The sequence below is a fragment of the Pseudonaja textilis genome, chromosome Z (genome assembly GCF_049901715.1).
Source record: "Pseudonaja textilis isolate UNSWEBS1 chromosome Z, rPseTex1.2, whole genome shotgun sequence".
NCBI classification, from domain to species: domain Eukaryota; kingdom Metazoa; phylum Chordata; class Lepidosauria; order Squamata; family Elapidae; genus Pseudonaja; species Pseudonaja textilis.
Genome location: NC_142008.1, coordinates 26,454,760 through 26,468,353, shown reverse-complemented (window position 1 = coordinate 26,468,353; position 13,594 = coordinate 26,454,760). Strand labels below are relative to the sequence as shown.

Here is a 13,594-nt window from a genome sequence, read left to right as displayed (position 1 = left end):
ATTCTGGATTTTCAGACTTATAAGAAAGCACTTGAGAATCAGAAAAAGTGGGTGGCCTTTAGATTTTTGCCACAATAGGACATTTAAATCAAGAATATCATTCAGATATCTAAGCCTCAAGGTACATAATATATTTAATAAGTCAGAAGTTACCAAAGATGATATTTGTTGACTCTAAATGTCAAACTCTGCAGCAGAAACAATTATATTAAAAAATTAAAAAGAACTTTGCGTACATTTATCTTTCAGTTTGAAATTGCTTAATGCAGAAAGTTTTTTCCCGTTTAATGGAATGTTCCCTCAAAAGGTGAAGGAAACCTCTGAATGACTCCTTTTGACAGCTGGTGTAGCAAATGTTTATTGATAGATGGACTTCAAATCATGTATCTATTTATGTGCTAACTAAAATAGTATTTCTCCAAAGTGGAGATTGTCACATGGGTCTCACAGCAACTTCCAGCAATCCTAGCCAATAATATGTAGGTGGAAGAAAACAGATCTGAAAGACCATGATTGAACAGTGATTCTATACTGAATAAAATGGGGCAAATTAATATAAAAATATATCAGCAATCCAGACAATAAATTTTTGAATAGATTAATTAGAGACAAAAGAACTTACTGCTTTAAAGGTAGATTACAAAAGTTAAGATACTAGCGAAAATAACAAACTTCTGATTAAAAACTGGTTGGAATTCTCAAAGTAAAACACCGCTTATTTCAATTATTTGGCAGGATAATAAACTCAAGTATTAAGTATTACTGTTTTACCAAAGTGATTTCTCTGTGTCATTTAATTAGAGCAGGGATCTCCAACTCCAGGCTGTGGCCTGTTTGAAACTGGGCCATGGGAGAAATGAGCAAGCCACTGCATATACAAAGCTCCACTTGCACAAGTGGTGGGCAAGCATATGCATGTGTGTGAAGCTTCACTTGTGCAAGCAGAGGGAGATTGTGCTCACGCACAAAGCTCCATTTGTGTGAGCGGAGGGAGCTCGCACTCGTGTATGAAGCTCCATTTGCATGAATGGAGCTATATGCACGAGCTCTCTCCACGCAAGTAGAGCTTTGTGCATGAGTACAAGCCTCTCTGGTCAAGTGCCCTCCGCTTGCACAAGTTGCTCGTGTGCAAGCACAAGTATCTGCTGCTCATGTGAGTGGAGCTTCACAAATATAAGCACCCTCCACTTGCGTGTAAAGCTCCATTCACACGAATGGAGGAATGTGTGTGCACCACATATAAAAAAGGAGCTGTATGTGCACGCTAGTAGGCCAGGCCCGGTCACTAAGCTGGAAAGATTTTGGACCACTGGATTAGAGTAAATGGTTAATGTTAATATGATCACACTTTGATGGTTTAAAGATATATGCTTTTACTAATGTTGTTTAGTACTTCTACTATATTGGGGGGCATAAATATGGACTTTTAGACAAAGAAGTGGTTTCCTGTTTTTTGTTTTTTTTTGAGACATAGAAAATGGAAATGTTATCAAGAATGCAATTTTGGATACAGCTAAATTTTCCTAATCTAATTCACACAAGTCTTTCTTCCTGAAAGCCAATCCTCATCTCAGTTCTGTTTTCTATACTAAAGGAGGAAAGGAGTAAAAGAAAAACTGCTTCCCTGTACAATAGCCAGAGGAAATAAGAAAGCAGCTGTTTCCTTCTGTACATGGAAGAACTGCTGCCTCAAAGAGAGAAAATCTTCCCAAAACTTCTTTCTGAGATATTTTGGTCTTCTAATCTAAGTCAGACAATGGACCTGAATCAGTGCCCCATCTCTGCTTTAACAGAGGAGTGCCACAAATCTGTCCATCTTCTTCAGTTCCAGTATATAAAAGCTGAAGTGAGCTTTGGGAAGTTATTGTATGTAAAAATGTTGTAGATACATGAAATGATTCCACATTTTAAAAGTCCAGATCAGTTTATATAAAAGCTGTAATACAATTTTTTTTAAAAAAAAGCTGCATTAAATCCAAAAATTAAAACACAAAAACAACAGATCTTAGATCTTGGAGCCCAGAGGTTGTACAGGATATTGCTCAATGCCTTTAGAACTCCAAGAAGGAATTAAATGGGATTAACAAAAAAATCCAAAGTCAAGTTATTTTGCCTCTGCTGTTGAAAATGAATTTGAATCTGGCATATTATCTTAATGTTCAAAAAGGTTAATATGGCAATTGTTGAGATAGAAGCCAAAATACTTGAAATTTTAGATCAGCAGTAATATTTACCAAACTACATAGATCCCATCAGATCTTATACAAATACTGCCTTGGCAGCCACATAACTCACCTTCCTACCAGATATCATGTGTTGTTAGTTTTTTTTAGTTTTAAAAAAGAAATGGAAAGAGTGAACAAGCTGCAAAACAAGTTGTATCATGTTTATTTACAAGATTATCTTTGGGCCTTACATAAATCCATGAGCATTTTTTGAAAACAAATGAATGTTCAGGGTTCAGAATTGTTTGAAAGCATGCCCATATCCCTAGAATAAACGATAAGAGTTACTTCGGAATAGAAAAGAATACAAATTAAAGCTAATATAGAGAATATATATTCATGTATTTCTAAACATTTTTTTTACAATTCATTTTCTATTATATATTTCAGTAGATTTACTCAGCTATGCCATTCTGAATATTTACCCAAATATAAGCTAACATACCTTTAAGGAAGATAGCAGCTTTATTGAAATGAGCTGCATTTTATATTCTGCTCAGAAATCTGAACTGACATTCTTGGCTTCGTGTTGTGGTGCAAGAAAGATTTTTATGCACCCTTATTCCTTCAAAATGGCATTGTGTCTTGGAGATGGATGGATGGATACCTTAATGCAGTTCACTCTAATACATGATGAGAACTGAGATAAGCATTTCAGGGGCACTTTAATCAAGCAATTTAAGTGCTTAGAACTATGTATGGAAATCTTTTTCTTATAGAAAGCCTATGCATTTGCTCATCTATCAATTGCTTTTTCTCCTTACAGAAAAATAAATATTAAATTTCAGTTTGTATTATATGTATGAGGAGGGATAGGCTTTTAATTATTGTTAGCAGTTTATAGGCTGGATGGCAGGCTAGCATGTTTCATGTGGATTCCTCTTTTTTCTCACATAGCTATGCTTTGTATTAAATTGTATATGTGGTGTGAAATTGAAAAAGAATTCAGAAAATAAAGTTTGAATTTGATTCCAATTACAAGTACAAATTGCTTCTCCTAACTTTTAAGCATGAAGATCAGGAAAAAGTATGGTCAACTTAAATTAAATTTGTACTAAAAGGAATGGTATATTTTGAGCATTCACCAATATTTTCACTCTTGAACCATTTGTTTCAATGTGCAATCCTTTATTACATGGTCAAAGTAGATTGGCTCCAAGATATTCGTCTTCAAAGTATCAAAATGAACCCACAGACGTATTAAAATATGAGACTGGTCTAAATAAGCTTTTGGAAACTTTTCTTCTCTCTCTAAGCTCTTTTCTACTGAAAACATTCTTTCTCAGCAGCAGTATACCCTCAAGTTACAGTTAATGAAATGTTTCCTTTCTGTTTTTTGTCCCGTTTATTACCCTGTTTTCTTTAGAAGCATCATAAATGTATTTACAAATGTCATTATACTATTAATTGATTTTGACGCTGATCTTTTTGCAAGATGTTTCTGATATAATCTAAGTAATACTTGAGTATAGGAAGTCCAGTTAGACATTTTATCAATTAATTACATTAATGTCTAATTCTGATACCATCTTTAATTAATATGACAGAATTCTCTGACAAGAAGTTGTCCACTTGCTAATGATTCTTCTGCTCGGAGTGGTGCCCGATTCCACAGCTCTTATGACAAAAGATATGTCATCAAAACTATAACAAGTGAAGATGTAGCAGAAATGCACAATATACTGAAGAAATACCACCAGGTAATTCATTATTTGTTTTGGAAATAAGATGGTTGCAATTACACTTCATTGATTAAATTTTTGTATAATTCCTTAAGAAACGGGCATTACAGCTTATATTTATCGCCAATGTATTTTTCTTGAATTTGTCCTTTGTTGTACATTGTAACACCCATGGTTTTTAAAAAAAAATCCTTTAAGAAATCTCTAGAAGTTTTGTTAAATTTTTAATCTTATTCTGTATTAAAATGAATCTATGCTGCATGATTGTCATGCGTTTATTTAGTTATGTCGATTTCTTGTACAGTAGTTGAAAAAATATCCTGAGTCGTTTTTAGCAAGCATTTGTCAAAGTTACCAAGTTAAAATTGAAATCTATATATTCTTCTGTTATTAGAACAATAATGAAAGGTTTGGAAGGAAAATTATCTTTCAACAATTATCTGATCAGACCCAAGAATAAAACCCTCACATATTGACTTTGGGCAGGCTGGGTGAGGATGTAAGGTGCATTTCAAACCTTGCAAATGGGATTAGTTGATACAGTTTCCCATGCAAATAGTCAGCTGTAATTGTATTGGGTTCAAACCCTATACTGGAAATTAAATTTACAGATCTCTGCATTTTAGCCGACTGTATTTAGTGCATTAGAAACCAGCAAAAAAAATGCAAATTGTGGTTAATGCTGCAACCTGTCATAAATGCAAGCTATTTCTAAGTGTCAAAATGTGCTTATGTAATTTGGGGGGAGGGGCTTTGAGTGTGGTTTCAGGAAGCTTTTTTAAAGTCCATGGCGAATTCAAATGGTTTTAAGACACCAGTTGTAAGTCAGGGACTACCTATATGCATATCCAAAAAGAGATGATGCAGAAGAGTCATATTAACCATGATAGTGAAGGATATATGTTTCTAATTAAGGATGAAAAAAGAAATCAAAAAATATTTATTCTTTGTATCATGTTAAGCTTGGATGTTCCTAAAACAGCCAATTTTGCACATCATAAGTCTGATGCCATATGGACCTCAGGTATCTTGATCAGTGATCCCAAACTTTCCAGCTTGGTGGCACAGCCTGGTGCAGACTGTGTGTGCATGGCAGGTGCAGGCATGTACTCACAGCTTTATTTGTGCAAGTGGTGTGCATGCACCTTCCAATCAGACAAATGGGGCTTCACAAGTGAGCAGAGGGTGCTTGGGCAAGGGTACTCGCACGTGAAGCTCCACTTGCAGAAACACCCTCACACGAAGCTCCACTCGTGCAAGTGGAGCTTCACACATACCCTTGCCCAATTTTCCTGCGGCCCAATTTCAAACAGGCCACAGCCCTATAGTGGGTCTTGCCCTGGGGATTTAGGACCCCTGGTCTAGATAAGAAAATTGTATATTTATTTTAATTTATTCTATGATAGAACTGAAATGATTCAGATTTCTACAACCTCTAAATAATAGCACATTTAAACATTTTCATAGTTGATAGTCTACCTTCTTTGCAAAACAAGTTTTCACAAAGCTAATTAAAAATGATCTAATTAAATTGTACCAGTTATTAATATGAATGTGAAAGAATTCCTTGCTGAGGAATTCTCTTCTAAAACTAACAGAATCTGAACCAGTTCTATTTTTTAAGTGTTATTTTCACATGAAGCATTAATAGGTCAAGATTTTGTACTCTGGGAATAAAAATTCAGATATGCATTTCAATTTTATATAATTTAATTTTTATGCATTCTGTATGAACTTGCAAAATTCTAGAATATACTTGAAATCTTGAATCCAAATGAAATGTTCATTTCTTTTGACAAAACTATATTCTGGACACTTTATTTACAATTAAATTGGAATGTATTGAAGTGATCAAAATCCCAGAGACCAAAGTATACAAAGTTAGTGGAGACAATTATTGTTATAAAATAAAGATTTGATCAGTAGTGACAGTAGCTGGCCAGATGATAAGTTATTGTATTGCATCCAATAATGATACAACAATATAAAAGCAATGACGTTATAAATTATAAGCTAATGCAAATAAAGCCTGGCTTTTTCATTACAAAGAAATTTCAATTTGCTTTTTGTACAATGTCAAATGATAATGATGGATTTCACTGCTATGAAGCAATCTTGGGATATTGACAACTTATTGTCAACAACACTGTAGTGGTGTTACCACCTATAATATTTACTCAGCTAATCATACTAGAATGCTTTATGTTTTTTATTCTGCCCATAGTGAACATAACAGGGATACTTGGGCTAAAGTAATTAATTTAGCAAAATTTACTCATTTTCAGAAGCAACATCAAGTTTATTTTTCTTCCACTAGTGTAAAACAGATTTTGACATCGCTCTTGATAGTAACACATGCTGTTTTTTAAATAATGGAATAGATTACATGTTTTCTAAGTAAAATAATTGCAATCTTATCTAAAGAAATCAAAATTAACCAGAAGATGACACAACTGAGAGATCTGTATCAGTACAGAAGAAATAAAGAATGTAAGCTTCCCTAATAAGCTAATAAGGTTTTTCCCCAAAAAAAACACATTACAAATAAGAAATGGCTGCCAGATGGATATACCATATATACTCGAGTATAAGCCAAGTTTTTCAGCACATTTTTTGTGCTGAACCCCCCCTCGGCTTATACTCGAGTGACAGATTCCCCTCTGAAAAAAATGGTGTGGAGCTCCGGAGCTGAGCAGCCGCTTCCCTGCTTCCGTGTTTCCTTTGCAACTTGTAAGCATGGGCATAATCGGAAGCAGAAAAGTTCTTGCATGAGGATATATTGTTTTTTCTTTTTTTAACTGTTTTTAGGGTGGGGGGAAAGACCCACCGTCATGTGAGAATGCTCAGACACGAAATCTATCTGCACAAAAATAATGTGTGTGTGGGATTTTAACAGAGGGAAGACGTAGGGAGAAGGCAAAAGGGACAGAAGATCCTTCAGGGAAAACTGAGGGGGAGACTTACCCTTGTTCCAGATGAGCCCCCTTCCCCACCCCTAAGGAAGCAGAGGCAGCCAGCAAGGGCATGCAAGCCCCACTTCGCGGACTCCGTCCATCCACGCTCCCACCCACCCACCCACCCACCAAAGCCAAGAAGTCCCCCAATTGCACAGCCCAGAATCGCCCTCCCCTCAGGGGGCAGCAATGACGCCCGGCGTTTCCCGAGACAAGAAGCTCCTCCGTGCAATGAAAGCGCCCTGGCTCTAGGCTCGCAGGCTCAGAAAACGACGCAAGCTGCCACCACCACCACCTCCTCCTCCTCCTCCTCCCGAGCGGACTGAAAGCAGCTGGGGCTGAGGAAACAAAGCCAAGCAGAGCCGAAGCCACCTCGGCTCACGTTGTTTTCTGAGCCCGCGAGCCTAGAGCCAGGACGCTTTCATTGCACGGTGGAGCTTCTTGTCTCGGAAAATGCCAGGCATCGTTGCTGTCCCCTGAGGGGAGGGCGATTCTGGGCTGTGCGATTGGGGGACTTCGTGGCTTTGGGTGGGTGGGTGGGAGCGAGGACGTTGACTTTAAGCGCGGCTGACCGAGTGTTTCACAAATACCAGTGGGACCTCCATCCACCACCACCCCTCCCTCTTTTGCCTCCTTCCTTCTAATCAATCAGGTTTTCCCAGTATTTGCTTACAGCTGCATTTTCTCTTCTGCCATGCTAGGCGTTGAACGCGGGGATTTCTGATTCCCCTTACACGCGCGTGGATATGCCGTGTGGCGTTTTCTTCCAAACGCCCCACAGGCAGAGAACACTGACTTTCATGATAGTGAGATTGTTTCCCAAATCAATTGATTCACTAACCCAAAGAAAAGATGATGATGACAGTGGAGGCAGGAGTCACTCTCTCCCTTGCAAGCCCCCAGTGCCCTGGGCTGGTGAAAAGCAAGAGCCATTCTTATGATCTTCTTCTCTCTCTTTCTCGGAATACAGTCAAGCCCTTTCCAGCACGCGTGATCCACCCCACTGCTTTGCACCTTGCAAATGCAAAAACCCCGGATTTTGCATTTGCAAGGTGCAAAGCGGCGGTGGTGGATCGCGCTGCTGGAAAGGGCTTGACTGTATTCCGGAGAAAGAGAGAGAGAGAGAGAGATCATAAGAACGGCTCTTGCTTTTTTCTTGCAAGGGAGAGAGTGACTCCTGCCTCCCACTGTCATCATCATCATCTTCTTTGGGGTTAATGAATCAATTAAACCTTTCATGATAGTGAGATCGCTTTCCCAAATTTCCTTAAATCAGGGAAGAAATCAGAAACAAACCTTTGGACTGAGAATAAGCCTGTTCCTATGATGCCATTTTTGTTCACTGCAGTTTGAAAAGTGTGAAAAAACACACTTCTTTTTCTTCATCTTCTTGTTCCCTATTTACTGGTCTCTTTCAAAGAGGAAATTGTGAACATCAAACTTATTCTCAACTGTCCTAGTGAAAGTTTTTATTGGTATCTATTTTTATTTTTGAAATTTACCAGTAGCTGCTGCATTTCCCACCCTAGGCTTATACTCGAGTCAATAAGTTTTCCCAGTTTTTTTGTGGTAAAATTAGGTGCCTCGGCTTATATTCGGGTCGACTTATACGCGAGTATATACGGTAGTTGATAACTAAAATAAGCAGTATTCTAACCTATACTTGTAATTTAACTTTAGTTTAATTAGCCCCAATTTCAGTTGATTCTCAGTTTTATTTTAAATCTCTTTTATATTCCTGTTCAAAGTATTGGTGAAAGAGTACACAATCGTTTCACAGTTAAGAATTTAATATTTCAATAATTTCAAACTGTAGCCATGGTTGGGAAAAGAGGACAGATATTGAAAATGTGCAATATATTCTAATCTCTGCATAGGAATATAAAATAGATTATTCTCTACTTAATCACTGCTACTAAATTCATTACAAGAAGGAATATTGGCATTTAAGTGGCCTTGCCTACTAGTCTTAGTCACATGAAATAATCAGCAGAGCAAATCCATCTATTGAAATAAAATGTGCGTATATATGTATATTACTGATAGATCTGTTTATAATGCACTTACAAACCACAGAAAATGTCATCACGCAAAATTTATTTAGTATCATTGTCATGCTTATGAAATTAATCAAAAGCCACAATTTATAAGCAGTAATGTAGTTTTATGGGATGCCTAAGATATATGGTGGGATCATAGGCTAAAGGAGAGAGGGCAGTAAAAAGTCATTCCAGCATGGAATTACTGTGTGGGAAGAAATGAAAGAAGCCAGACTTGATGCCTTTATCTGCCATTTCCAAAAGAAATGCAGTCAGACTGGTGAGATTCTTGTAACTAGGTGATCAACAATAAAGAAACTGCTTTGGTCAATGCAAGTAATGGTTCTGATTCCTTGTACCTGACAAACCTTATTTAATATATTACATCAAATATTTTATTATGTTTGAATACTTTGATTTTTTCTATACCTTCAGAAGCTTGTTCCTCCTATGCTTGCGTGCATATTTTGTGATTATCCTGAATTAGGAAATCCATGATTCAAAATTGTGATTGCCTTCAGATACATTGTATTTATTATGACCATTATTTTTTAAAAAGTCAATTCATATAAAGTCAAAGCATCCACATTTTATTGTCAATGCAGAACAAGGTGAAACTAATCTTGAATAGCAGAAAACCAAATAAAATCAGCTATTCATATATTTACTACATTTCCATAGCAGTATATAAGCATAAATTTTTATTTTATATAAATGTGTATGAAAAGTTGAGATCCCTACTGAGTATCCATATTAACAGAATAATCCTTATAGCATTAGGATGTTCCCGTTCTCCAGCAATGCCGTGAGGTGTTGAGGAATCAAAAAGCTGCTGTGCTGTTTATAACACAACATAGGCTGCTTTGCAGCTAGTATCTTGTCGGTTTTGATACTCTTTCCTTCGATTATATGAAACAGAAGAAGTCTTAAACATAGTTAGATTAAATCTTTAGGATATCACACATCTTTTATTAAAGTGAAAACACAACCAAAAAGTTTTCACTCATTGTGTATATTGAGAGCCAATTTTATAAGTAGATAAGGTGTTGGACTAGAGCCTGAGGAGATTTGGGTCAAGGATGTGATTGTGTGAAAAATTGGAGAAGGAAGTATAGCCTGTCTTGAGCTTTTGAAAAAGGAGAGGAGGGGAAGGAATACACACATGCATACGTATAATATAATAAATGCTGTCTTTCCTAGTTGAACAGGGAATTATATCTATTTTGAGAGCTCCCATATCATCTGCAGGTAGCAGGTTTTAAGGCAGCACTGTAAAACTCCCAGCCCACTCCCGGTTTAGCAAAGGGGGAAAAAGTCCCAGTACGTCACATGATGCAGCCATTATGACATGAGTTTGACACCCCTGCTTTAAGGAGTACCTCTTTTTTGGGAAGGAATGCTGAAATCTTAGAAATGAAAGTACATAGTTTCTACCTGCTTCCAGTGCACGAGGTGCGAACTAGTAGAGAACAGAATTGATAGGTTATGTGGATTCCAAATGTTGATGGAAATCAACACACTCAAATAAATGTGAATATTTTGCATATACACCTGTCACAGCCTTATTGAATGTTTAATTCTTTGCAATCTTCATCATGCAAATGCCATCAGTAATTAAAGGATGTAGATACTTCATAAACTTCTAACTATTTCTTGATGATGCATTTTTTCATAGTGATTTACTTGTCTGATTTGATATCATTTAAATAAGAAAAATTATAAAATATGTAACAATATCTAAAATTCCTTTTTTTTAAAAAAAATGTCATTGTAGTATATAGTGGAATGTCATGGAAACACACTACTTCCACAGTTTTTGGGCATGTACCGGCTTACTGTTGATGGAATTGAAGTGTACATGATTGTTACAAGAAATGTATTCAGCCACCGTTTATCTGTTTATAGAAAATATGATTTAAAGGTAAGCACTTTTTTTTCCTATAGGCATTATAGTAATTCTGTTAGTAGTTCTGCTGATAAAGAAGGAGGGAGGGAGGGAGGGAGGGAAGGAAGGAAGGAAGGAAGGAAGGAAGGAAGGAAGGAAGGAAGGAAGGAAGGAAGGTTCTATTAGATACTTTAAAGCTAGTAATTACAGTGCATTAAAACATTTCAACAAATAATCCTTTTGAGATGTGTTTATTAAAATAACATTTTCAGTTTATCCAGCAAAACCTTTTATGAAAATAATATAATGTGTGTTGTAAAGAGAAATACTAGCTGAAGTGGATAAAGAGGTGATTATGCAGTTGTTGTTTGAAGTCTGATTGTTCAAATTAGTTTATCATATCCTGCTTCATTTCCTTAGGCTTAGGCTTAGGAAGTGAGGTGGCTAGGGGGAAAAAAACCCTTACACATGAGATTAATTGACTTCTGTCAACTAACCTTCACAGTACTTTACTTTAAGCAGTTGATGTATGCTGTATTAGCAGAAGAAAATATTGCTTTACCATAAAACATTTTAAAAGATTTTCAGATTTGCTAAGAGATACTGATATAACTGCAGATTACAGAATTCAGTTTGTAGAATGTAAATTATCAATGTTTTATTGATCTACATTCTTTAAAAAATATAATAATTAACCCTTTGCCTGGTTGTTCAAAAGTCAATATCAAGTTTATTTCACACCCTTGGATGTGAAAATGTGCCATTTTCTCACTTCAGTAGAATTTCTATCTCCCTGTCAACTATGAATGGGTAACAGACTTAAGAATCATAAATATTTTAGCTTCTGAACCTATAAATATTATCCAAGTGGAAATCAAGGCCATTTCATTAGATGTGGCGTAGAATTTACTAGTGAAAGTTTGCTATAAAGTTCCCAGAGGAAAACTAGGGTATACAGGTAGTCCTTATCCTGCAACAATTTATTCAGTGACCATTCAAAGTTACAATGGCATTGAACAAATATTGATTACGATCAGCTCTCAAGAGTTCCAGATGTCTCAGCACCCCATGGTCATGACTGCTACCTGGGTGCTTGGCAACTGGTTTGCCCTCACATTTACAACCAATTGTAGTGCCTGAGATCATATAGTCACCATTTGTAATTCTCCCTATTACTTACCTAGAATGTCAGTGGGGAAACCAGCAGGGAAAGGGGTAAGTGTCCCCCATCCACACACCCTTCTCCAGCCCTTTTGCACTTGTGCCACTCCAGCCACTTTCACACCATTGCTCACTTTCCCCAACCACTTCCACACCATTGCTCATCAACCTAACTGCCGACACACTCTTCCTCCCTTATCTGCATCTTTTCCGCATACTGTCATGCTCTTGATTATTTGACCACAGTTCCTTGATTAATGATCGTTCATTCAGAAACTTTTTGAAGTTATGGCTGCACTGAACAAATGGTTCTTAGGCCCACATGATCAAAATTCAGTTGCTTGATAGTCAGTCTGCACTTATGACTAGTGGAACACTTCAGTTCATCCCACCTGCCAATCTCCCTCCCATCTCTGCTTTTTTGGCATTTCTGGCAGTAGTGGGACTGAAGGAGAGGCCCGGGCCATTAGTGATATGAGTTGAAAGCCGCCACTCCTGGGCTTCCACTTCAACCCTGGCACTGCTGGCACTGCCACCATCACTGAGGAGTGTTTTCTCTCGATTGCCATGAGATTAAGCCATGGCCAGCCATAGTACAAAGCTCCTGTCGCACCCAATGCCTCCATCATCTTCCTCCCACTGCTGACAAGGCACAATCAGCCTGTCCCAAGGCAAGACAAGGTCCTCTTCCCAAGGCAGCGTAGGCCTTCTCCAAATCACATGGGCCTTGAGGTGCTTTGGAAAGGCGTGACATCATGCTCTATAACTGCATCGGTTAGCAGCGGAGGTTCTCGTCCCAGTTGCTATCGTTAACTAAGGACTACCTGTAGGAAAATGACAGTTTACCTTTTGAACTTTATTATGATGCTACTTGTGACAATATTAAATGAGAGCTAGGTGCTCCCCCCACCCCCCTACTCTACATCTGATTTTGGTAACTGGTATAAGAGTAAAATATAATGTATAACTTTTGGTAAATGTGTTACCATTTTAATTTTCACAGCTATAATTCTTTATTTTGAATTAGCATAAAACATTAAATTTCACTATCCTCTAATCGTGTCAATATTTTAAAATATTTGACACATATTTGGTTAATTGGTTGTTAACATTTTAGAATCATTTTTTAAAAAAATTAATACACACTATATATCACTTTGAAAGTAAGTTACAAGTGAATTATCCAGGGAGGGGGAGAGTTGTGGGGTAGATACATGCTTACATAATAGATACATCTGTGCACATTATAAAACAAGGTGACAACTGTTTTATTAATACCAATACTTTAAATTCCTTCCAGAGGTATAAGGAAGACCATTAAAACTCGCATTTTTGAACAGGCTAAAATTTAAGAGATATCTATAGAAACAGGTTAATGCATGTAATAGTTTATAAGAATTGTGTGTGACTTTTACCACAGCATTGCTAACCAGGGGACACTTCCTCTATAGAAGAATGCTGACATGCTAGTAGCTGATGGACTTAGAATTAGTAAAAGAAAATAGTAATAGGACCAAGAAAATCCAAATCTCCATGAAGAGAATTTTCTTTTGTTATAATATTTTAATTTAGTATGTTTGAATTGTATATTTGTTCATAATGAAATACAGTAAGTTTGAGGGTCTGGAATAAGTCCTAGAAGGCTGAT

The 13,594-nt window shown here is 36.9% G+C and overlaps 1 protein-coding gene across 1 annotated transcript in view; it reads left to right on the top strand.

The window, feature by feature from the left end:
* PIP4K2A (phosphatidylinositol-5-phosphate 4-kinase type 2 alpha) overlaps positions 1 to 13,594 on the top strand; it is an 85,029-nt gene that overhangs the window by 54,492 nt on the left and 16,943 nt on the right. The window contains exons 4-5 of the mRNA XM_087916491.1: positions 3,773 to 3,925; positions 10,675 to 10,821. Coding sequence (XP_087772617.1) covers positions 3,773 to 3,925; positions 10,675 to 10,821 — 300 coding nt within the window. The remainder of the gene's footprint in view (positions 1 to 3,772; positions 3,926 to 10,674; positions 10,822 to 13,594) is intronic.